Source organism: Manacus vitellinus, unplaced genomic scaffold (assembly GCF_001715985.3).
Source record: "Manacus vitellinus isolate BGI_N305 unplaced genomic scaffold, ASM171598v3 scaffold_8_pilon, whole genome shotgun sequence".
In the NCBI taxonomy this organism is placed as follows: domain Eukaryota; kingdom Metazoa; phylum Chordata; class Aves; order Passeriformes; family Pipridae; genus Manacus; species Manacus vitellinus.
In genome coordinates, this window is record NW_021940864.1 from 15,827,946 (window position 1) to 15,853,921 (window position 25,976).

The following is a 25,976-nucleotide window of genomic DNA, read 5'->3' on the forward strand; positions in this document are numbered from 1 at the left end:
CCTCTCTGGAAATGAGTGCTATTAGCTGAATGTGTGACTCTTCTGGGGTTTATCTGTGGTCACCCACACAAAATAAACCTGTCAACTGTGTACTGTACCCTCGCACTAAAATCTGGGGTGCTTTGCTAGTGGATGTCCCTACTTAGAGTCTGCATCCGTACCTGGGTCTCTCTAGAAACTGTAACTACTGATGAAGCACAGACATGTAACAACTCCTTCAAAGCCAAAAACTTAATTTCTGGGACTTTGGGACTTACTTGACTTTGCTAGATTCATTTTGGGTTTTCTTGATTTTTTTAATGATCTTAAACCTTTGAACTGATGAGTGCTGGAATTGAAAATTAGAGGGAGAAAAAAACATTTACTTTCTCCTGAACATTTACAGTGAATTAGGCTCTGCTCTGTCATTAATTCCATGAGATTCTGCAAACACCCTTATGCCCCGAAAGTTACAGCATAAGCTCAGAGGTATTCTTCATATCAAGTCAAAAAACAATCTGTAGTGATTGCCTAGTGCAGAAGTATAGAATCATAGAACATTCAGGGTCGGAAGGAACCTTAAAGATCACCTACTCCCAACCTCCTCTGCCATGGGCAGGGACATCTCCCACTAGACCAGTTGCTCAAGGCCTTCTCCACCCTGGCCTTGAACACTGCCAGGGCTGGGGCATCCACCACCTCCCTGGGCAACCTGTTCCAGTGTCTCACCACCCCCACATTAAAGGATTTCTTCTTAATATCTAATCTTTTGTTCTGAACTGGTGATTTTCACAGAATCACATAATGGTTGAAGTTGAAAGGGATCACAGTGGGTCATCTCCTCCAGCCTCCCTGCTCAAGCAGGGTCATCCTAGAGCACATTGCACAGGATTGCATCCAGGCAGTTCTTGAATATCTCCAGTGAGGGAGAGTCCACAACCTTTCTGGTTCTGTTTCAGTGCTTGGTCACCTGCAGAGTAAAGAAGTTCTTCTTCATGTCTGGGTAGAACCTTCTGTGCATCAATTTCTGTCCATTGCCTCTTGTCCTATTGCCTGGCACCACCCAGAAGAGCCTGGCTCCATCCTCTTGACACCCACCCTTCAGATACTTAGAGACTTTGATGAGATCCCCTCTCAGTTGCCTCTTCTCAAGGCTGAAAAAGCCTCGCTTCCTCAGCCATTCCTCATAAGAGAGATACTTCAGTCCCTTAATCCTGTTTGATGCCCTCCACTGGATCGACTCCAGGAGCTCCATGTCTCTTTTGTACTGAGGAGCCCAGAACTCAGTTTTTGAATTTAAGCTGTTAAAAGGTTTATTAGTAAAAAGATGTTATAAGTTGACAAGCAGAGCTGAAGTTAATCTCTGGAGTTAATCATTAGGGCAGATTCTTCTGCATTATTTTACTCCCCTTCCTTCCCCGTGTTCCCCTTCTATCCTGCAGACTTCTGGAAACCTGTCTGAGGTAACTGTCATTGACTGAGCAGGTTGCTAGTATTTACACCATAGGATGCCTTCCATTCCCATGTGTTACGAACTTGTTTGGAGCTTAAGAGATTTAAAATTTACATTTTTAAGCCTTATACCTGGAATGTGTGGCTCAAGGAGGTGGAAATTTTGGTCGAGTGTTGTAAATGAATCTTTGAGTTATGTACTTTAATAGATGCACCAAAGTCAGGTAGTCTTTTGCATTCTGAGAAATTCCTCCAAATAGTCTCAGGAGTGTTTTTTATTCCTTTCAACTTTTCCTGGAGATAGCAAAGCATCTGGTAGGGTTAACAAAATTACAGTTTTGTTTTCCTTTTTCCAAAATGGAAATGAAACCAGAATATACTTCTGATGGCTTTCGGCTTGTATTAGTGCATCTGGTTCTGGGCACCCATCCCCAGAAGAATGTAAATGTAATTGGATTGCATTCAAGAAACAACAAAATGCTGAGAAGTTGTAAAGCTTGATTTGTAAGAGAAAAACTTAAAAAAGAAAAATGTTAAATATGTACAGTGTGCCTGAGTGACAGCAGAGGGGAGGACGATTTTGGTGACGATTACAATTCTGAGGGGTGTAAACACCAACAGAGTGAAAAATTACTCAAGGATGGTTCAGGAAGGTATAATTAGATGTAATGGAATTAAAAGAACTATATGTAAACTTGAGCTGAATGTTACAGTTGAAAAACCATGAGCAGTGAGACCTATAGATTTATTATTTATCTGTATTGAGTTAGCCCTGGAGAATCACAGTGAGGGGTCAAGTGCTTCTTTTCCTGTAGAAACATGGAACATGAACAAAAGAAATTCAGTCCCTTTATCAAGTAATAAACAAGAAGCTTGACTGGCTGGCATATAAGGAATAAACTTGAACAGGTGGGATGTGGAATAGAGACCCTAAAAGGTCTTTTGAGTATTTTTTAGTCTTACTGGCTGACTGTTGAACCATTTAGGATTATAAGAATGTAACTCTTAATTTGAAGATGCTTGTTATTTTCAGTCGCTAATATATGTAAATATTGCTTTAATTGGAATAGCCTTACTACACGATTGCCAAGAGCTGGAGAAACTGTCCTTGGACATAAGTTTTTCATTGGTTTTGGTGGGAAAGGAGCCAACCAGTGTGTCCAGTCTGCTCGACTTGGGGCCAACACCTCACTGATCTGCAAGGTAAGCACTGACTTGCTCTTGGATTACAGCTGGACTAAATATTCGTGCAAGTTCCAGTAAAACTTTTGATCACTTAAAGAAAAGGTTTAGATGTCTTTTTAGATTTTTTTTTTAATCCCTCTCTAATTCTCTTTTTCTTATTTCAGCTATAAATTTAAGCATGGAGGAGGCTCTTTTAAGAACACTGCCAGAACCAGACTAGTTGGCTAGAGATCTGGCAGGAATTGCATGTAGAGAAGGATTGCAAAACTTAGATTGATATATCATGGACAAGAGAATTGGAGAGACTTAGAGATGTTCAAAATTCAAGTAATCTTGATTAGCCCCTCCTCTTTATATTCCGCACTGTTACAGCAATCAGCACTTCAAATTTGAGGAGGAATGTAAAACTTTGTGCTTTGAGGGTTAAATCACTATCTCATTACCTGAGATTAAGACGACATGTTCATGTCCAAATTCTAGTGCCTTTGTGTACTATGGGATATTTTTGCCTACTTTTCTGAAACATCTGGTGTACAGCAGTTCTAAAGAATGGCTCAAAGACCATGGGGCTGATTCAAGTTGGCAGATGCTATATTCTTGCAATGCTTTTCTTTGATTTTTGTCATTAAACATTATAAGTTTTGAGTGATCATTACTACGGTTAAGATCAAATTTTCTCTCTCTGTAACTTTATTGTCTATCCTGTGCTAACTGTGGATGAAACTTCAAATTGACTGGACGTACTTTGGTTTTTGCCATAGCTGGGGAGGATGCTAAATTTGTTGGATCATTGTCTGTCAGGGATTTTTTGAGAAGTACTGGAAGCATCTCAAGGAAGCCTTTCTCACTGGTTTTCCAATTCAGTATTTAGACTAAAGAATGTTGGCTTTAAATCTAGATTACACCTGCAAGCATTTCTGTGGGTTGTTATCACTAGTTGTTCTACTGTGGGGTTTTTTTTTATATTGGCAATGTTTGTGCTTCTGTGATATTGTGTATATTTGATCATCTTTGCATTCAAGAACGATCAGATTCAAGTACAAGATGAACTGGCAGTGAATTCCTTGCTAACATTTTCTGCTAAATGTTAAAGGGGTTTTTTCCACTGCAAGTGTGAATTTTGCTTTATTTTTTAATGGTCTAGCCTTTGCTCAGTGCAATGGAAACATATGCATTCATAATAAATTCTATTTTCTAATTTTTTTTTCAAAAACATATTTTTGTTATTTCAGTAAAATCTAGTTTCCTTTCTTTCTTTCTTTCTCTCTTTTCTTTCTTTCTTTCTTTCCTTCTTTCTTCTTTCTGTTGTGTATTTATTGGAGAAAAGAAACAGCAGAGAATGACTTGATATCTATAAATGTTACCAGTTTCTTTTAATTTTAAAAGTTAATATTTAGTTTTTTAAAATGACACTTTATTGCCTCTCAAAATGGTCCTATCTCATAGAAGTCTCATATCATATACATTCTTATATGTCTGCATTGGTCAATGAGACAGTATAAACCTTCTTGCTGAATGAGTCTCTACAATTAAATTATTCTTACTTCAACAAATAATCTTAAGTATTCAGTGGTTCTTTAAGCCAGGTTGCTCCTCACACACACATGCATAGTGCTCAGAAACGTGCTTCTGTTTTGGTCATATTTCCTGACATTTTTTATCCAGTAGAGGTGCAAGAGTTGCTCCTACAGTCTGAAGTTCAGGGAATGAAATCAGTATTAATACTAGACAGATGTTCTGTTGGAGTGTGGCATCCTCTTAGGAGAACTATAATTTATACAGAGGATGTCCTCAACAAGAGTAGAGGTAGACATCTCTGACCAAGTGACAAGGCACTCTTCATACCTCAGAGCTTTAAGACACAAAAGGGCCAGTGATTGGTGAGGGTTTGAGAGAGAGAGTTTTAGAGCTGCTTACAGTTATGACTAGACATGCCACAGAATGCTGTGGAATTCAATGTAAAAACCAAGTACTGATTTTGGGTGGTGGAAATGCAAACAGTGCTTCCTGCTTGGATGTCTCTGCAAGTGGCCACTGTTACTCTGAGTTATTGATACGTGTTACAGTAACAGTCTTCAATTTGCTCCCTACAGTAAAACAATGTACTGATGGAATAGTTACAGAGAAATGTGAAGGATTCCTGTCAGGGTACTAAAGGATCTAAGCAAATAAATAGATCACTCATGTTTATAAAAGGACACTGTTGCAGTACTGAAAAATCAACAGTGTTCTTGAGAGAATCCAAACTCCCCAAACTATTTGTTTTCTTTTTTCTTTTTGTCATGACTGTTACCAAAAAAATCTGTTAAACATCCTAGATTAAGGTGGTGGAGGGATGTTGGTCTGAAAGACATTGTATGTGCTGGAAAAGGTCCTGGTTTACTTCTGACAAACAATTTGGAATGATCTTCGCTGTACATTGCTATCACCAGCCTGATATTGCATATACTAAATTCTGTTTAAGCCCCGGCTGCATTTGATTCTTACTTAGAAACAGGAAGTGCTGCATTACCATGCTATGTAGTCTTCTCTCTTTAGATGAGCCATAAGCCAAATCTAAGTTAAAGTACTGTAAACACGAATTCTCACTTCACTGTAAGAATATAGCTGTGTCTCAGCTGCAGCCCAGAACGTAATGGATATTTTCAGTGGTTTTTTTCCTTTTGTATTACTGTCTTATGCTTGTCTTTAGTACCTGTTTAATTCCCTAGTGACAAGAAAGAGTAAACACTCCCAATAAAAAAGAGCATATAGAATAGACAAAAATGTCAAGAGATACATGTTGTAATTAATTTTCAGGTACAGATGAGTTTGATTCTCTAGGCTGCTAGAATTCTAGCTGTTATGATGCCAGCTCCACATGGAAAACATGGTCCTAAGCAGGGAAAACCCGGATTGAAAATACTGATGTAATTGCACTCATTCTGATATGCAAACTGTGTGACCATAATGCTTGTGCAAATGGCTGTTGTTAAGAATTCAAGAAAGAAGAAATGCTATTTCAGCACATACAATGTTCTGTGGTCAGCAAAGGCATTTATTTTTCCGTTCATCCAATAGTTTATCTACCAGGGTCTGTGCAATAGCAGAAAATATTTAAAACAATGTTATATAATTTGACATGGTCAGTACATATGCCCCTAATCTAAAATGAGTCTGATGCCTAATCTTCTGTCTTTCTTAGGGGTAAAGCCTGAATGGAAAGATAAAGCCCTTCAAATGCTCTAGGATTAACTGGGTTGGATGCTGATGAACTAACATGGAAAAAAGTTTCCAGAGGAAAAAATCCTCCATGGACACCCCTCCAAGGGCTTCCCTCTGGCACTGAGATGTCTCACTGCGGGCAAAAGTACTACGACTGATCTCAGCTGTTGTGACAGTTGAGCAGTAAGGGGTGTCTGTCAGTCATGTAGGACCCAGAGCTAAAGGAAGGAAGTTTCAGTTGAGATTTTGGAAAAGGGTTGTGAAATATTTTGTTGCTAAAATAATTGAGCAAATCCTGAGATTTGTTGTAGAAGCTTCGTAGTAGTGACGGAGGGAGAAGGTGATACCATCAGGCGGAACACATTCCGGTAGTACAGCTGTTAGGCTGCAGAGGTTAGCACAGCCTGGGTTTAAACTGCAGTCATCCAGCCTAGAGCAGTCAGAAGATGCAGCTTCTGACAACCCTCCCTGTCTGGCAAGCTGGGAGTAGTCAGAGATACAGAAATATTCTAATATGCAAACAATGAATAACACAGTGACCCAAGTAAATGTTGTTAGGTTGGGTTGTTTTTTTTTGTTTAGGTATTTGGTGGTTTGGTTTTTTTTTTTTGATGGTTGTTGTTAGGGTTTTTTTATGTGTTAGAGGAATGTTCCATCTAGTTAGACTATTCTGACCTAAATTGCTGTCTTCTTTTATTGAAAGATTGGAGCTATCCTTAATAATGCTTTAGGAAAACCCCTTATAGAAATTGTAGGAAATGAAAACATGTTTCAGATCATGGTTGTGCAATCAACTATTTGGGGGGAAGGATCATCTATCCCTGACACTTTAAATTTTAGACTTCTGAATCACAGGGCCTGATTCTTGTGATCACTACCTAGTACTCAGGCCTTCTCCAAGCTTTCTGAAGGACTGAGCTCATAAATAGACAAATTTCTGACAACCGCCGGTAGAGGCAGTTGCTCTGTGCTTCTAGTAACTCAAGTACACTGTCAGCGGTGTAGTGCTGTTTTATGAGAAGATGGATTACTAGTTAAGGCTCCTCATGTAATTCCTTTATTGTCTAGACCCGTCACCAGGATCTTGATTTGGCTCCTAATCTGAAAGATGTTTTTTTCTCTTGCAAAAATACTTCCTGTACCATTGGTTAGTCTTTGATACTGCTCAGATACACAACTCACTCTTGGACTTAGGAGCTATGCATGCTCAAAACAGGCTAAAAGTGGTGAATCAAAAGCTTTGTTGGCTTTATAAATATATTTAATACGCTACTGTGACATTAAACAAGTTGTACTATTTTGTTTCCTCCATATACCTCATCTCCTTTGTTCAGCTTGTATAATGTAACAAAAAGAAATTTCTATTAATCTGAATAAACAGCGAGCAGAATTCTGTTCAGCTAAAAGGATTAGTGCAGCTGAAATTACAAGCCTTTTAACTTGCTGCTAGAAAAACAATACACCGTAACTTGACTCCCTAACTCAGCTTGATCTGCTGTTGCAGGATAAAGCAAACAAAGAATGTTGAATTTGTAAACAGTACATTTAGTATTGAGAATTATAGAAATTGCCATATTTATCATCACCTTCTATCCCATAGCCACAGTTTGATATTTTTCCACCAAGGAAACTTGAAGTACAAAATTCAAAATATGAACTGCAATTAGGAAGGACACCAGAATTGCTGTCAAAATTTTCAATTCAAAGCTGAATAATTCAGTACACATCCAGATTTTACAATCCCTGGGAAGTTTCAGTGTCAAAGGAGCACAGTGGTTGTACAACAAAACTGAAATGTAGTGACACGGGTGTAGGGAGGAATTTTGTAATAGGGGAGGAGAAAACTGCAGAACACTGTTCTTATTGTTTGTTAATACTATTCATACATTTTTACTATTATTTCTTAGTGTATTATTTGTTGATTAATAAGGCAAAAGGCTTCAACACAGAAAGTGTTGTATTCAAATTACATTAGAGAATTCTGTTGAGTAAAGATGGTCTATCTATCCTCTCACCTTTCTGTAGAGAAAACCCATTCTTTTATCTTTTGTATAGGTTGGGAAGGATTCCTTTGGCAATGATTATGTTGAAAATTTGAAGAAGAATGGTATTTCTACAGGTAAAATTTTACTTTAAAGAAACCTTTTTTACTGTTTTTAAACTTTAAAAACTGATGGTGGAGGATTTATTATTTTATTGCCTTATTGGATATATTTCACCATTCAGAATTATGCATAACTGTTTTGATGCAGCAGGCAGGAATGAATGAATATGGGTAAAAATACAGGACTTCTGAAACCAACTGTACCACTAACAAAAAAATATAATGTTTTTACCTCTAAACCTCAGATGATTGCATCAGTGCAAGCCACCTGAAGATAACTTACTGATATGCAATTGTTTAGTCTGGCATTAATGATGATAATGCCTGGTGAGAAATTGAAAAATTCAGTCTGATTATTCATTCTCAATTTCATGTTGTGAAGGGAGGGATAGAGTGAAAATGCACTGGTAAACTCAGTACATCTCACCTTTGCTTTGTGAAATGACACATGCATCATTTTAGAGACTGCAGCTGGTGTTAGCACATGCACACACAAAAATCAATGTTAAAAGGCTTTCAGAAAAAGGGAAAATTAAGCAGCCACAATCTTCTAGTGTCTTTGCACCTTTGTAACCCTAATTCTCTCTCTATTGCGTGCTGCCTAACTGTATGATCACATTTTTGTCTGCACAACTTGTCTCCTTTAGAGTGGACAAGGATGGACAGATGCAATCATTAAGTGGCTATTCAACATTCTGTTTATCTCTTCTGTTTCATGTGCAGGCACCAGCTTCATGTTCTGCATTATTCAAATCCTGCTTTACAGACAGAACTATCAGTATTTTGTGGGCTTTTTTATTATACTTATCAGTTTAACATCTAAATATTTCACAAATATATATACAGGTTTATTCTTTGTGTATCTTTCAACTTAGGTAAGAAAACCAGGCAAGGATACCATAAAAGCAGTGCCTGTTAGTGTATGGTTTTAAATCTTTCCAAAGCATGCCTACTTCATTAATAAAGTCTTTGATTGTGTAAATAAAGCAATTATAATGCATAGCACTTAAAGAAAATGCATATGCCACAAGGAACCTTGATGTGTTTTTTATTTAAATGATTACTCTTGCAATCTAAACATGAATTTTTAAATAGTCTTTATAGCAGCAAAAGAAAAGTATAGGGAAAAAAATTCAGAAATTCCACTGTATTGCAATTCATTGATACTTCGGTAGATCAGTTGAAGGTTTGGAGCATTTAGGTCAAAGGTACCAATTTCTACTGATAATATCTCAGAATGGTGTTTGGTTGCCACCTCCTGCATTGGTCAGCCCTGAAGAAAGACAGAATGTGCTGCTGGTGAGGCTGATCCAAGATCCCAACTTGCATTCCAGGATCTGGAGGCAGAGGTGATTCAGTGTGCACAGACCTTTTTGCTTAGGATGGTCTTATTTCAGTCCTGGGCCTTTCATCTCAGTTTAATCCTTGTCTAACCTGTCCCTGTTGTTGAACATAAGGATACTGGTTACTGAATGAAAATGCTTGTTGTAATGCCAGTTCTGGCTGTCATACCTCGGGTCCTTGTTGTATGTCTTCTTTGTTTATGTTGCTCTTATGTTTCCTAGCGCATCACTGTACCACTTTCCTTTTCAATTCCAATTTAGTTTGTAATTTTCCCCTTTCCCTGTCGTCCCGTCTTCCACAACCAATCAGCTACCAGTGTTGCTCAGACCATTTAGATCTTTGTTGATTTGTTGTTCCCTCTCCCACATTTGAACCGGGCAACTTGTTGGTCATGCTGCAAGAGCATTGAAAGTACAAAAGACACAAGTTCTCTGCTTTCAATTCCAGTGTGCAGACCGAGCTCATGGTGAAAAGAAGCTATAATTGCAAGGGAAGGTCTGCTCTGGCCCCGTAACTGAGCTAGACCAGGGTACCTCCAGGGCAAGTACCTGCAAGACTTCAGTAAGACCCGATGAGCATGATGTTAGGTGTTTTTTCAGCCTTGTTCAAATTTGAGCAGATTGTTAAATTGGTCACATCTTGAGAAAGAAGCTCACTTTTGCCCGGCATCAAGAACCTCTTCTAAAATGTTAGAATGCCCAGAACTTCTCAAAGAAAAAGTCACCATAATTTGTCTCAAATGAAATAGTAATTTTTTTTCAAATACTGTTCTTGGGGAAGGAAAAAAACCCCCTCAACTTTTTGGACAGTTTTCTACTACAGTTCTACTGGTTTCTACTACCAGTTTCGGACCACTGGTTAATATTTGACAAATCTTCTGTAAACTGAAAACAAGTTCTTATAGTGATAAACATGGAACAATCTTTCTAAGAGACAGTGCTGCCGGCCTCACTTCTAGTTAATTTATCTGAATAATAATTCAAAGAGGAAGCATATAGCCCCACCACTGCCTTCACAGCACGTGTTAATATTACTGCTGAAATGCAAACCTACACAGAATTAAACACTGTTTCGTTTTATTATTTTCATTTTTCTCCAGCCTTGACTCTATTGTTTCATTGGATAAAAGAAGTACTTCCAAGTGGGAGTAGAGTGCCTGAGAAGGCTGTATAAATAACATGCTTTCTCTAAAGCAGCAATGTAGCCAAATTAAAGAATGTTGGACTCGCATTTCTGTTTTGTGGGTGTAAATTAACACTTTTTGTTGTTGTTAGCTTCTCTGGCATTGTTGCACATGAAAGAGTAATTAGCATTTTCAAATTGCTGGAGGTTATGGGTTCATTTCAGATTTAATTCAATTAAACTGCATCACATGCTATTGGTTGAAAGTAATGTATTGAACTAATGCATGCTCTAACTTTTCCCTTTCTTAGCATTTGTAGATCAAACTACAGATGCTGCTACTGGAACTGCTTCAATAATTGTCAACAGTGAAGGTACATATTTCTGCTCTGAATTGTCCTCTTTGTTCTGCCTCTGCAACCATAGAAGAAATGTTTGCCTTGTCACTGTTAGTTGTGGATTTTTTTTTCCAATTTTTCATTTTTTTCATTATCTTGTTCACACTTCATTGCACTTATGTTTATTACGGGCGATGTTGTAGAATGAGATGCCTAAAAGCAGCAGAAAGAGATGCTTACATTAGCAGTGTGATAGCCATAATTCAATCAGCCAACTGATCTATCTAGTTTAGATTGTCCTGAACACAGAGTGTATCAGAGTTAAAGCTCTCCTTTTCCACTACAACTTACTATAGAATCATTTTGGCTGAGAAAGACCTTTAAGATCATTGAGTCCAACCATTAACCCAACACTTCCAAGTCCATGACTAAACCATGGACTTAAGTGCTACATCTACATGTCTTTTCAATAACTTGAGTTGGTGACTCAACCACTTGTCTATGCAGCCTGTTCCAGTGCTTGACAATCCTTTCAGTGAAGAAATTTTTCCTAATATCCAATCTAAATCTCCCCTGGCACAACTGGAGACCATTTCCTCTGGTCCCATGAGGGAAGGGTTTGCCTCCCTAGGACACTGAGTCATTATGCCCTCAATCAGGAGAAGGAATTGTCCTTAGTATAAGTAGAAATATTTATGTTGATCTTGTAATTTTAACACAATTCTTGATCCCAAGTTGCATCTGCAGTGATGAATACACAGTGAAATGGCATATTTGTTTTTGCCGTGTTAGTTTTCCTTAGCTTGTGCCTTTGCTCTCACATTACAGGGGAAGAAATAAAGATTTGGCTTGTTTTCATACTCTTTTTTCAAGATTGCTAAATTATTCTCAGAAAACTTTCTATCTTTTCTTCAAGCAAGTTGTGCTATTGAGAGCTCTTAAAAGAAGTATGTCTGGATCAAAATGTTAGAGCTCAGGACTGACAATGCTTATGCAAACATAACAATTTAAGTGTGGTTGAATTAGTTCAGTTCTGGTGCTAAGAGCCCTCATTTGAACAGTTACCACAGCTTAGCTGACACATCAACTTAACAATCTTCTGTGTAACCTGATGGTAGTACATTGGGCTACAGCTCAAAATGGGAAGGGAAGCATGACTGTTTACTCTAGCAGCAAATCTGGGAAGGAACTGTGACTGAAGGCAAGTCTACACAGGAACATTCAGGAAAATTAGGCAGATTAGTTGGAGATGTGAGTTTAATTTTCCCAAAGTAAGATTGATCAAAGGCTTGCATGACAGCTCAAATTCAGAAATAAGGTAGCACTAATACATTGGATAACCTGGATACCTGCCTCCTAACTTCCACTTCCTTCTCTTGGTTTGGATCAGCAGGTAAATTACCAACAGCAATGCTTAACACTTCTTTCTTATGCCACATACAGTCCCTATGGCCATTGTAAATAGGAGAGATAGTGGGAATCCAGTATCACTCCCAGGCTTCACTGTTTTGTTCGTGTTTTGCATTAGGCTTTCCTGTCCAGAGCAGTTGAATAAGAACCAGTTTTATTACTTCCCGAATAATATGCATGGCCAACTAAGATAAACATAGTCTAAACTTGAATGAGCAGAGGAGAACCTGTTATAATTTTAACACCATGAATTTTTCTGAAGGATAAGGACAGAACAATCTTGTTGATATAAAACCTTTATAAGCACAGGAAAGGGAAATTGATTGTTCAGGACCATGAGGTTCACAGTGGGATATCTTACATGTTAGTGACAGTGTGAAGGGTCTCTGATAGTCTTGTGATTCACATAGTAAAAGAATGATGCATAAATTCATGTAGTTTATGTGTTTGAGAAACTGAAAAATTCTATGTTAACACTGGCCTCAGATTCCATTTAAAATCTAGTAGAAGAACAAACCTGGTCAGAACTATGCTCTAAAGCAAACAGATGCACAGAATTGGTAATGGTTCTTGTTGTTACTTCTCCCCAAAACCATCTGGTGCCTGAATTGAGTAAATTGCAATAAAATAGCAGCACTTATGTGCTTTGCTGTTGCAAGAGACACTATTTTTTTCCTGTAGAAACCTGGTTGATTTGACCTAAACAGGTTTTACAGCACTTTTCAATGGGCTTGTCTGCACATGCATGTTTTACTGCAGTGGCTGTGCTGGCATAGCTGAAACACCACAGCATTGACTGGACTGAGGTAATTTCTGCTACTTCAAATTATACCTAAAAGGGAAGCATTTGAAATTGGGGTTGATGATACTGTTTTGTGTTAAGACAATGAGGGACAAATAAAAAACATCTCTTTAAATTGCCAAGTTTTAATTGCTGTATTTTCACACACCTAATCTGCCCTTTTTCTTACCAGTTCTTTACAAATACTGATACTTGGGAAACTTAAATCAACTGAGTAATATCACAGGCAGAAGTAGGAGAGGTACTCAAGAAGAGACTGTATGAGACTGTGATGTATGAGTGAAGGCAGAGGAAAAGAAAGCTGTAGAGAGCAGTCAGAGGAGGCTCAGAAGTAAACTTTCCCTATTGTTACCTCAGTATGTCTAGCTGGTGCTGCAGAATTTGTGGGAAGATTTTTACTGGTTAGTGAATTGCACAACTGTAATTCACACACTATTGTAATTGGCAAAGTACTAAAAATTTGAAAATTATTTGACACAGTTGATACTCTCAAAGTTGCATTATATTCTGGGGCAATACAGTATAGTTTCAATAAAAGATAGAGAGGTTAAGTCTCTGCCTTAATGCAAAACGGTGAAGAGATGTTTAACAAGTTTATAGTGCTGCACTGGAAAGCGTGAAGTCCAGAGGTGCTGCAAGGTTCCCCCTGGATGGTCTCAGAAATCTGTCCAGAAGTCTTGCTGGGACCTTGCCTTCCTTTCAGTTTTCTCTTTCGTGCAACTACCTTTTCAGGTAAGTTTTGACTGAACACAAGCTTCAGTATATCAGGACCCTGTACAATTCAAATTTGTACTTTCTCTCTTAAGGATAAAAGTTGGTACATCCACCTGCTTTTCTTAACACATTTTCTTCGAGGTGCATCACACCACTTTGAACCCCAGGTTTTGTTTCCCCTTTCAGCCTGCCTCTTGCCACGAGCTCTGTCACTTAGCACACCTTCTGCTAACAGTGTGCTATTGGGTGGTGAGAACTCCATGAAGTGATGTGTGTTGTACTTTTACATACACTCGTAGGGAGGAAAAAACCCTCTTTATGGATAATTTTTTACATGAAGTTTATTGCAGCTTTGTCCATATCTGGTACTGACTGTTGATGGTGCCATTATGCTGGCCTGACAGGACTAGAGGTTTCAACAAGTCCAACAGCTTCCACATGCATAGCAAAAATTCAGTGGAGGGACAACAGAGATTGGCAGGTCGTGATTAAAGTTCTCTTGATTATTGCAAGTTAAGACATAAGGCTCACCTACACAGAGTACTGTGAGATAACCCTCACTTGAGACAGGCATTGTGCTGACTTTATGATAAGGTTATTAATCATTCATGAACAGTGAATAGACATTATTTTGTAAGTAAGTGTACCTTCAGTACCAAAGCACTGCTAGTATAGAAACATTCAAAATATATATTTAGATAAGGCTAAATAAACAAGGCAAACTTAGCATACATATGCCAGCTTGTTTGAATTATACTTTCCAAAGAGGAAAATCTTTGTTTTGAACCTTCAGGTTTGTGAAGAAATGTCACCTGAATTTTAGAGACTTTCTATTGACATTCATCATGAACTTGAATGTTTTGTGTAAAAAACTATTCAATACTTCTATCAAGTGGTTGCATAGAAATTATGATACTGTAACACACCCAAAACTTGCCCTCATATTCATGAACTGTGTGATTTGGCAGCAAATGCTCTTCTTATAACATTCTTTTCTGGTCACAAATGTAATCTTTTTTCTGTATGAATTATTATGCACAAACTCTGCAGCTATTGTTACAATTGCACTCTTTGAGATTTTGGTGAATTCTTAGCACTACTGATGGTTTTTAGGCTCATCATCCAGTTTTAAAGAGTGATAGTTATTGCACTATGGTGTTTACTGGTTTGACACTGATTTTTCCACTGGCACTTCTCATCTGGTGGCATCTATAAAATGACCCTTGTAAAGGAAGTCTAGCTTGAGTTACCTATCTTTCTAAGAAGTGACAGTATCAGGTTTAGAAGCCCAGCTGAGGACATGAGTATTTACATATGCAGCATTCATGCTGATTGTACCCAATCCCATCTGGTGTAAGCTTGTGCAAGTTATCAGCTTCATTTAGCTGTTATAGCTTATAGCAATTGCGAATGTGGCCCTTAATATTCTAGCTGATGTCTGCAAAACTTAAAATTATATAGATGCTCCCATCGAAACTGGGAATTTTTAGTCTAAGAAAAGATATTTTAGAATTAATGGTAGTGCAGTCAGTATATTGTTCTCATTCTTAGTGTAGGTAATGTTTTGCCACACTGGAGTGGTTTTAAAAGTTAGGTATAGAGCTTAAGACTTTGCCTGGAGGTAACAGAGATACATAGACATTTCTGGACAATAGTTTTTCTCCTCCTCAAAAAGATATCTAAGATATGTAAGTCTAAAAAACCTCTGAAAATATTTATCTCTTCTCCTCGTTGAAGGAACCTAGAAAAATAATTTTTAGAGATTAGTTTTCTTAGACTTTTCTAGTATGTAAGATTTTTTTTTAAACTTAAAAAATTAGTTCATGTTGGACAAGATGAATCCCACCCCTCTTTGCCATCTGTCTTTAACTCTGTTGTCCCTGGTGCTGATTTCCCATCTGATTTCCCTGGCAAGAAATAATTGCTGTCAACAAAATGGTTGCTGTTAATACGAAATTTTGGGGTTTATTGTGAATGCATGGGTCCAGATTATGCCTTCATGCACCCTGGTGTAAGTTTGTGTGGACTGCTGACCTTCAGTTAGTGTGGTATATGCAGGTAAGGAGAGAATGGGGGGGGGTTGCCTCCAGATTGGGTTAAGCCTATCTGGATTGTTGCACCGTAGTAGGTACTGCAGTTCCCTGGCAGGTTTGAAAGCAGACTCTATGTCTCTGACCTTCTGTAGTTACAAAGAAAAGCTTCAGACTGTGATCTAGTGCAGCATGGTCTACCTTGAATTTGCACATGTGGGTATAAGCAAACAGCCCTCCTTATCGCCTTGGGCCATTAGCTCTGAAGTCTAGTAATAATATACATGTCAGTACAGCTAAAGAGTTCAGCAAGATAATGCAACAAGACGTGGATAGAGTCTGAGATTCTGGGAAGCACATAGTCCAGGCAGAAAATAAATAGATTTTTGTTCTACTGATTCCCTGCCTTTTGCTGTTTGCTCTGCTGCACCCTATAAGCTTTCAAAATATATGCTTGGTAAAATAGGTACAATTTGCCTTTGAATATTTTCTCAACAGGATTCAGATATCTTTGGTAACATTTACTTGTTGCAGAAGGTTTTTTTGTTTTCTTTTCTTTTGTTTTTTATCCAAGATGCCCATCATTGTCTGTTGAAAAGCAGGGCGTTGGCTTTAAGTGCTGAGGTTTTGCTTTTCATATGCAGCTGTTCTGTACCAAACCATTGACAGCAGAATTGCTTTGGAAAGCTTGGGTCCCTCCCTCTGAGCTCACTATATTATTCTTTCCATTGTCCTGCTTTCTTTTCAGAACATATTTAGGGAGAGAAGCTTTGCACGTTTCTTATTCAAAGGACTTTGAAGTCACATTCAACAAAAATAATGTATTTAAAAACATAAATATTTATTTGCAGAGTAATTCAGTTCATTACAGAATTGGTAGCCTTTAATGATTGGCAGTCCTTAAAGGAATCTTCAGCGGGGGCGGGCTGAGCCTGTAAATCAAGGAACAACTGACTTATTGAATTTAATACCTGAGTGATTAATAATAAATTTTAATTTGAAGGCACCCATGCCTGAAGGTCTCTAGGTGTTGTAATAGAGATTAAAAAGAGAAAGAAGCTGCAATAAAAGGTGATTTGTGTGTCTGAAGAAAAACAAAAGAATATTTGGAACCTCACCTAACTCTTACACAAACTACAGGAATGGAAAGGATCTTAGATGTGCTTTGAGACACTGCTGTGCTTCCACACGCGTAGCTTTGCTTAGACCATTCTATTGGCCAGCTTTAGGTGCAGAATAAGCTGTCACCCACCTTCTTCACTCACTTCTGATAAAGCTCTCCTTAGACACAGGCATCACCTCTCTGGGTTTTGGTGACAGGCTGCTTCTGGTTTTCATGATGGTTAGGAGCCCTAACTTAAATGTCTCAGGTAAATGGCACAAGCCTGCTTCTCTGAAATCTAAGGAACATGCATAATTTTTGTAGCTGTGTGAAATACTCTTTGTTCCCAGCTGATGGGAAAATTTTGGCATAGGAATTCAGTAATCACGTTGATGCTTTTCTCTTCCAAATGCTACTGGAATATTTTAGGAAAATGGAAATATCAGCCCATGTATCCCCCATGTCCACTGTGACTAGTACAGTGCTTCTTTAGAGTTCATAGAAAACACCAAAATAAGACTGAGGAATGCCCATACATGATTTTTCCCAAAGAAATATATAATGCATTTTTTATGCAGTGCAGCATTCATTCGTCCATTGATCTTTTTAATTATCCTCTGAAATATTTGGATATTTGAAAATGTCAGCAATGCATACATTTTTAGTGGGGATTTTTTTTGAAAGTAAATTGAAATGCTCATCTTAAATGTATTGTAAAAAAATCAAGGAATTGTTTTACATACTTCATTGCAAAAACTAATGTAAAAAGCACTATATCTTCTCTTTAGGACAGAATGTTATTGTCATAGTCCCAGGAGCCAACCTGCTTTTAAATTTTGAAGACCTGAAGAGGGCTTCTGATGTCATCTGTAAAGCCAAAGTGCTTGTTTGCCAGCTAGAAATAACCCCTGCTGTTTCTCTTGAAGCTCTGAAAATGGCACGTGCCAGTGGAGGTAATTTGACATAAGCCATTCTGTCTCTTTCATTTGTGTTGCATGAAAAATATTCTTTATCGTGCTTTCTAAATAAAGATCCTGTGGTCTATTCTGGTTTCTGTCATACTAGTTTTATTTAGAATTGAAACAATAGCCAACAAATTCATGCTATGCTAATGAAAACTGAATTCAGTTTTAAAATTTTGCAGTGTTTACCTTGAATGGCAAATCAAACCATATCCTTATAATCTCCTCCTATATGTCTGATGCTGCCTTTCCACCTACTTTCATGTGGTGACTAAATAAAGTATAATGTTGCAAGGTCAGGAGCTATAGGCCTGACTCTGGTATTATTCCAGAGCAGAACAAGGATAATGAGTGCAAGTCAGTAAAGTTCCACTCACAGTAAAGTAAATCAAATGACCTTACAACCAGACTTGTGTCTGTGTTCTCCTAGCATAGCAGTAGGTATGGCTGTGGTTTTCTATACAGTAGTTGACATCCTTAAAATAAAATAAAAGTGGGTTTTTTTCTTAACTAAAATTCTTAGATTGTGTCTGGGCATAATGCCATTGAAGAGACCCAGTCATGGTCTGTGAAATTATTAGTAAATTGTTACTGTACTGTACTTTGAAATGTAGGGCATTGTTCCTTCAGTGTAGCATATATGTAGATGAAAGCTGACATTTTGCCTGAATAGGATGGGGTTTTGTTACCAATGTAATGTTTTTGTTTTTTAAAATGCCTGTGATGCTTTCAGTTACTCAAGCACAATTACCACAGTCTTTGAACACTAAGTAAATAATTATGCAAGTGAGGCATCTATATGATGTTTAAAAAATGTTTTTCCTATCTATCCAGAAGATAAGACTGGGAGGGGACAGCTCATAGCATGATCAGTCACGCAGTGGATCAGGGATGGAACTGGGATCAGAACTAGCTAGTTCCTTGCAGCTGGGCCAAGGCTTGCTCCAATAGATCACAGTGTGCTGAGATTGTTGGCTCTTCAGTTCTCCTTCTGCAGCCATGATCTGTCGTGCACCTGTTGTGATCACTGGTGTTCAGGCACTAGTGCAGATGTCAGAGCTTTATGCATCGTGTTCGTGTGTTCCGTGCCGATTTAAGCAACGTTGTTAGATGGGAGGCTGGGAGAGAGGGCCCCGAAACTGTGGTGGTAATAGTCATAAACTCCATGAACAGAACGGTGCATGGGGAAAAATGATTTGAATTTCTGTTTGAAATGTCAAAACTGGGTTTGTGCAAATCTAAATAAAAATTGAAAACTTTAAAAACTGTGTAGCACTTGAAATGCTTAAAATTCCAGGGACGGGGGGTGGGAGGGGCAGGAGGAGGGAGGACATGGAACAGAACTTACTATATTTTCATTATGTTTTATGAAAATGGATAAAAGCGTTCTTAATCTAGTGGTTAATGGACTATAGTTGAGCCATGAATCAATATCCATGACTTATTTTGTCTACTTCTAACTCTGTGCACAGATTTGGCAAGATGCTTCACACTTCTGTCACCCTCCTATGGCGAGATGCCAGCCTGTGACAGAAGAAAAGATAGGATTTTTTTAAACGCAATTGAAAAAATTCAAACCTGATACATGAAACAGGCATGCAAGCATTTGGCAGCCGTAGACAGCACAATATATCGAGAAAAGATAGTAGTCAGCTGTGGGCCAGCTATAGTTCTGTGCTGTCAGCATGCTATCATTGTGCAGCTCTTCTATCAGGAAAGTTTGGTTGCTTCTGCTTTAAAGCAATAAGCTACACATGGTCAAATGGCATGTGCCATCAAATCTAAGTAAACAGCTGAGTTTGTGGCACTGTAAAAATCTATCCGTAGCCAACAGTAAATTTTTAATGTAGTTTCCCTTCTTTTAGCCTGCAATAGCCTCATGTATAATGTAGTACTGCATGTTAGAATGTGCACTTGACTATTTTTGTTTAAAACAGATGCATATCCAGATGCCTCAAACCTCTGTTTCAATGGGTTTTTTGCTTGTTTTTCTTCATTCTTACTGAAAGAAATAAACAAAAGCGAGAAAGAATATGATCACACAAGCAAGAACTCTTTGGTTCTCTTCAGTGAACATCATCTGGATCTATAAGCTAGAGAGAGACATCTCATGGCTCAAGGATGGAAGGAAGGAAGGGAGGAAGGATTGTAAAGTAGGTATAAACTGTAGTGGAAATCTGACTGGACTAGTAGAGGGTTTTAGTGGCTGATGGTGAGAAGCTGCTGCTGCTTCCAAGGGGGGGATCACTTCACTGATGGGCAAAATGTTATTGTATATCAAAGTCTGTAAAATAGTTTTTGGGCTTCTGTAAAGACAGACTCCTTTAAAGATGGCCGATAATGCCATACGAGTGGCATATTCATATAGCCTATTAGTACTTTAGTGAAGAATGAGCTGGAAGCAGCCTCAGTTATTAAGATTCCATGTCACTTGCAAGTAAAGGATCTATTTTTCAGATTCTTCAACTTTTTTATCTTGGGCTGCAATTTTTCATATCAACTGTTTGTTTGTCATTAAACTCTTTGTGATTTCTGCCAAAGTACTGTGGCTGCGGAAACCAAGCAATGGAAAATGCCTCCCACCCTACCTCCTTTAAATTTTGGATACTGGCTACCTTAAAATTTACTTTAGACTTGATAGCAAGGGAGCTTTCTTTTAAAGCTAAACCTTTATGATGGTACATAAACCTACATGATTTTAACTGTATTATCTGCCTTTGGAAAATAAGTACCTCTCACACAGACTTCACAAAATTGTTAAGGTCTTCACAGCTAGCTTCTCCCAAGAGTCTGTCCACACAGGTAGTTGTCCATTTGGGCAGCATAAATTGCAGTGTAATTCCTGAATCTGGTTTTAGGCAACTTCTTTTATACTGTTAAAGATCTGTTTTAGACTGAGGAAGCACAGAGCAGGAGCTTGCTTGATTTAAATACAGAAAAGACAAAGCCGGACGGGAATGCTGGGGAGGGAGAGTAGATTTCAGACAAGGTAAATGTAGGAGGGATTTGCTTGATTTTTGGGGGTGGCAGAGGAAGAAGGAAGGGAGAAGCTGAAAGGGGAACAAAATTGGAACAAAGATGAGGATTTGTTGAATAGAGATTGGAATATGGGTATAGAGGCAGGGAGTAGGCTGTGGGCACTGGAAGTGGGAATCAGAAAGCAGAGAGGGGGTGTAAAGTGATACAATGTGAAATTTGAGTGTAAAAGGTTACAATTGCATAGTTCCTATGCAAGGAGGCATAAAGACAAAAAGTAGGTGAGGAGAATGAATCTTGGAAAAGGGAGAGAAGTGTATAAGCTCAAGAAGTAGGCCCATGGGAATCGCATGTGATTTAACAAGACCAAGTGCAAGGTGCTGCACCTGGGTCAGGGCAACCCCAGTATCAGCACAGGCTGGGGGATGAACAGACCAAGAGCAGCTCTGGGGGTGCTGGTGGATGAGAGACTGGACATGACACAGCAGTGTGTGCTTGCAGGCCAGAAAGCCAGTCGTGTTCTGGTCTGCATCCAAAGCAGCATGGCCAGCAGGGCAAGGGATGTAATTCTGCCTCTCTACTGTGCTCTGGTGAGACCTCACCTGGAGTACTGTGTCCATCTCTGGGGTCCTTAGAACAGGAAGGACATTGACCTGTTGGACTGAGTCCAGAGAAGAGCCTCCAAGATTATTAGAGGAATGGAGCACCTCTCCTATGAGGAAAGGCTAAGAGAACTGGGATTGGTCAGCCTGGAAAAGGGAAAGCTTTGGGGTGACCTAATTGCAGCCTTCCAGTACCTGAAGGGAGCCTACAAAAAAGATGGAAAGAAACTTTTAACAAGAACATGGAGTGACAGGACAAAGGGGAATGGCCGTCCAACACCCAGGCCATTGTATGATTCTGTAATTCTATGAAAGATTTTGGGCAGAAAATTTGGTGTTCCTCAGGAGAACCAAACAGAGCACCCTCTTCTTCACAGCCTGAAAGAAGATTTTAAGGTTCCTCTATCTCCTCTGCTCAGCAGATATTAAATATGGGAGAAAACTAGTAGTAGTATATTATACCCTGTTCATGATGAGTATTACTTAAAACCCAAGTTGGAACACTTCCAGTGCTGCTCCTGACCCGTGTATGTGTTGGGATGATACCACATGACAGAGTTTGTTTTCCAGTGTATGCTGTTAGTTTGTTTTACCTAGGAAAGTATACCTTAAAGATTTGTGTTTTAGAAAACTTTATTAGGGTTGCAGTTCAGAAAATAGGAAATGCAAGAGTTAAGGTTGCCTGTGAAACCTTAATTTGTCTCCTTTCTGCATATGTATTATGTTGCAGTCTTTAATTATGTGATCACATGCTGTTTTTCAGTGGTATGTGATCATATAATTAAAGAGTTTATTATAATACATACTGTATTGTAATAATATAAGGGAGCCAAATTAAGATTTCATTGGAGTTTCTAATCCTGGCATTTTCCAACTTCTGAGTACAAGTCTTTGTCACTTTAATACTCTTTTAAACGAGGCAGGTAGAGGGGCATGATAAAGTTGTACAGTCAAGGGCTAAAACTTGCAGAGTATTGATCACCTAACTTGTAAACTTCTTGGTACTCAGATTTTGGAAGTCTCTGAGCATCTTTGTCTTTTAGGGCATTAACTGAGATTCAGAAGCATTCAGGATGTCTGACAATTATGTGATATAGCTTACAGTCTAAATATGTGTTTAGGACTGAAAATATATGCATCTAAATTGGAAGATTTGGTCAGTTACTATAAGGAATATTTCTGAAGTAAGTGTGTGCTTTATTTAAAAATGATGGCCTTGTGGTTAAGACACAAGTATTAATCATAAAATTGGCAAAGTGAGAATCCAAGGCTGCAGACTTCCTGTGTTAGCAGTGAGTAAGTCACTTACACTGTCCTCATGACAAACCTTTTCTGCTGTTACAAGGGGCCTTAGGCTACTACTCTTTAAAGTTAGGTTAACTAACATATTCTACCATGTGTTAAGTTTAGGTCTGGCTCAGCCAGATAGCATATTAAAAATATACAGTGCCTTGTCTACGCTACAGTTTTATAATGTGGCAGTTTGAACAAGTTAGGTAACACATTCAGAAGCATGTTTAACTCCTTGTCTGGACATGCCCTTCATTACTCCATAACCCATGATTCTTCACGTACAGAACTAAGATAACCACGCTGAAAAAATTCTAGAACTAAATCAGTTCTTGTAAAACTTATTAATATCCTGGAAGAAGCACCATCAGTTAAACAAATTGCATGACTGTTTAAGGATTTTTTTCTCTCTTTTTTTAATTTAATAATTTCTTGGCTATTTTTTCTGTTACTCTTCTGTCACATTCCCATCATTACAGGTGCCTGCACATGAATTAGAATGGAACTTCAATATAAATAAAGGTTTTAGCAGTTGTATAAAATGAGGACATGGAAACTGAGAATAATTTGTATGTTAATAATAAACACTGGGGGCCGTGAATTAAACACAATGGTGTTTCAAGTGATGATTTACGAATCTAAACCGCTACAAATTTAGACTTTCTTTTTCTTTTTTTTCTTTTTCCAGTAAAGACTTTATTTAATCCAGCTCCAGCCCTTGCTGACCTAGATCCACAGTTTTATATCTATTCTGATATCTTCTGCTGCAATGAAACTGAGGTAATGGTCATATCTCATATTAAAGGAGTCTTAAGCAGTAAAATATCAGAGAGATACTCTTAGAAATGCAGCATAGGGAACAGGAAAATTGAGCCATGCTCCTCTTACATAGGACTTTTGGAGGTGACAGATTTGATTTCTGATATAAACAACAAAGAGGGGTGTTCTAGAATACCTTTAGCTTGCACTCAAAATTAAATTAGTTGTCTGCAGCAGGAAAGTTGGGTCTAAACCTTCTTACAAGTAGATCAGAAAAACGGATCCATGAAAGAACACTTTTAAAATGTTATCAATGAGTGGTAAATATTAAAATAGTCCCTTGATATGATTAGCAGGAATGCACTAGCCATAGTGTTTTGACAGTTTTAAACTCTCTTGCCAGGAGGTGATGCACGCATGCTGCACTTGATGGTTAATAGTAGCTTCATATGCCTCTTCCTGTCAGATCTGTTTCCAGTGAATCTATTTTCTGGCCTTCAACTGTATGTTTTCTGTTTTGAGGGTTTTTTTCCCCTCCTTTCCCTCTCTCTTCTAATTCAAGTGTGTTATTTCTCCCAAAGGAAATTATTTTTGTCACAAGAGACAAATTAAGCTCATCTCATGAGCCCTTTGTTTAAATTTCCTATTTACTAGCATTAGGCATGCTGTGTTCCTTCCCCTCACCCTCTCTTTATATAAACAGGAATGTAGGAGAAGTAACCTAGTGGATAGCAGACATGCCTTGGTCATAGTTTAGTTATCTACAAGAAACGTGATTTCTTCAATGAACATGATACCTTTGGGTGGAAGGTAGGGCAAAGAGCTAAGAGAAAAACATGGCCCTGCTTACTTACAGCACTTTTTGTCTGATGACAATGTCAGTCAGAGAAAGCTCTTCAAGACTCAATTACCCTCTTTTGAAACTTCCGTTAAACCCCATGACAAACCCTATCAGAAGTTCCCAGTCCACGAGTCTTCTAACATTTAAGAGTCAGTCTAAGTAACCCAAAAGAACATCTGAATTTTGTTCTGGAATGTTTTATTATGTGTCTGCCATGCTCAGATACTACAGAGAATTCAGGAATTAGCAAAACAGCAAGGTGAGAGATACCGTGGCTCTTCAAGTCTCTGGAAGCCAAAGTTTCCAGGATTACTGGCAGTGACACAATTTGCAACTCAGACACTGTCCAACAGCTATCCGAACTCAATTCTATGTGATGAAGAGGACACCCCTACTCTCCCAATATTTAGTAAATGTCATTTTTTGTTTGCTTTTTTCATAATGCCACTAGTTAATTTCTTTTCCCCTGTGAAAACTTATCTCCCATATGTTAGAAGCAAAACTTTGTTTTTAATTTCTTGTCTATTCCTGACTTTTCTCTCATTGCTCTTTGCAGCACACATGTTAAAGTTTTCCCTTTGTTGTATTTTATTGCTAGAGGACAGTCTTGAAAGAGACATTCTTAGAGAAGTGTAGTTTGCTGGAGCCAGGGTGCATTATTATTATTACCACCACATGGAGAAAAGAAAATTACTTCTATTTGGAGAACAAGAAATACAGGTGTATAATTATAATAGATCCCTGCTCACTCATCTGCCTTTCCTGCAGAGCTGGGGGTACAGTTTGCGTTCTTTTCTGCTATTTTCTTTTAAAAAATAATTACCATGTGAAGATAGCTGGGATCACTGTAAGCAAGTCAGGCACAGAAATATACTCCCTACTGTTGATGAAACTCATCTCTTCTGAATTTATGGAAATGCTAGACCTATAGAAGTTCCTGCCAACCGTATCATGGCAGCACAGATCCAAGTGTAGTATTCCTATCCTGAGAACAAGAATGGCACATAAGTACCTTTGCTTTTAACAATAACCTTTTCAAACTTTGCATTGAAATCAATTATGTTAGCATGAGTGTAATAATCAATTTTGTTTGATTTCATGCTCTCTGTGTGTCTGACTTGTATTGAACTGATTTTTAGGGATGAACTATTGCCATTGTTTCTTTCTTTTTGCTGAGAAAAGAGGAAAATGAAGCATTTGGTTTTCTTATGTCACAAGTTTGAAAGTTGTTTTTTTAGTAATTGTTTTATGTTCATATGCCATCTGTTTTCTGTTTTCTTTCATGACTTGCTTTAATTTCAGATCTTTGTAATGAATACACTCGAGAAGTTTGATATGGAGATAAATGTTTACATACCCAAATAAAGGTTACCAGTCGCATCTCTGTATGGCACTTAAAAGCAACAAGTTGATTCTACAAATCCTAAAGATAATTCTAATTTTTTCAGCTTTATCCATTCAACTAACTAGATATGCATTTCCTTCATCTTCTTAAATCAGAGGGTACTGAAGACTTTAATGATCCCAAACATATATAGGGAAAAGATCTTTTTACTTTTTTTTTTTTTAATTTCCCTCAGTATCTACTGGCAGTCACAGTTATAAAAGAGCATTTGGATAAGATGGACCTTTGCTCTGAGAAAATGGTCATTCTTTTGGATTTTTTAAAATTATTATTCTCTTTGGCTGAATTATTGAATGCCCTGCTTACAACTGCTTTCCTGAGATGTTCTGTTCCAGCTCCATTGCCCCTTCTGCTT

The 25,976-nt window shown here is 38.1% G+C and overlaps 1 protein-coding gene across 1 annotated transcript in view; it reads left to right on the top strand.

The window, feature by feature from the left end:
* Positions 1–2,071: 2,071 nt before the first annotated feature.
* RBKS (ribokinase) overlaps positions 2,072–25,976 on the top strand; it is a 51,888-nt gene continuing 27,983 nt past the window's right edge. The window contains exons 1-6 of the mRNA XM_029965103.1: positions 2,072–2,084; positions 2,465–2,634; positions 7,876–7,939; positions 10,702–10,764; positions 17,575–17,739; positions 23,305–23,396. Coding sequence (XP_029820963.1) covers positions 2,072–2,084; positions 2,465–2,634; positions 7,876–7,939; positions 10,702–10,764; positions 17,575–17,739; positions 23,305–23,396 — 567 coding nt within the window. The remainder of the gene's footprint in view (positions 2,085–2,464; positions 2,635–7,875; positions 7,940–10,701; positions 10,765–17,574; positions 17,740–23,304; positions 23,397–25,976) is intronic.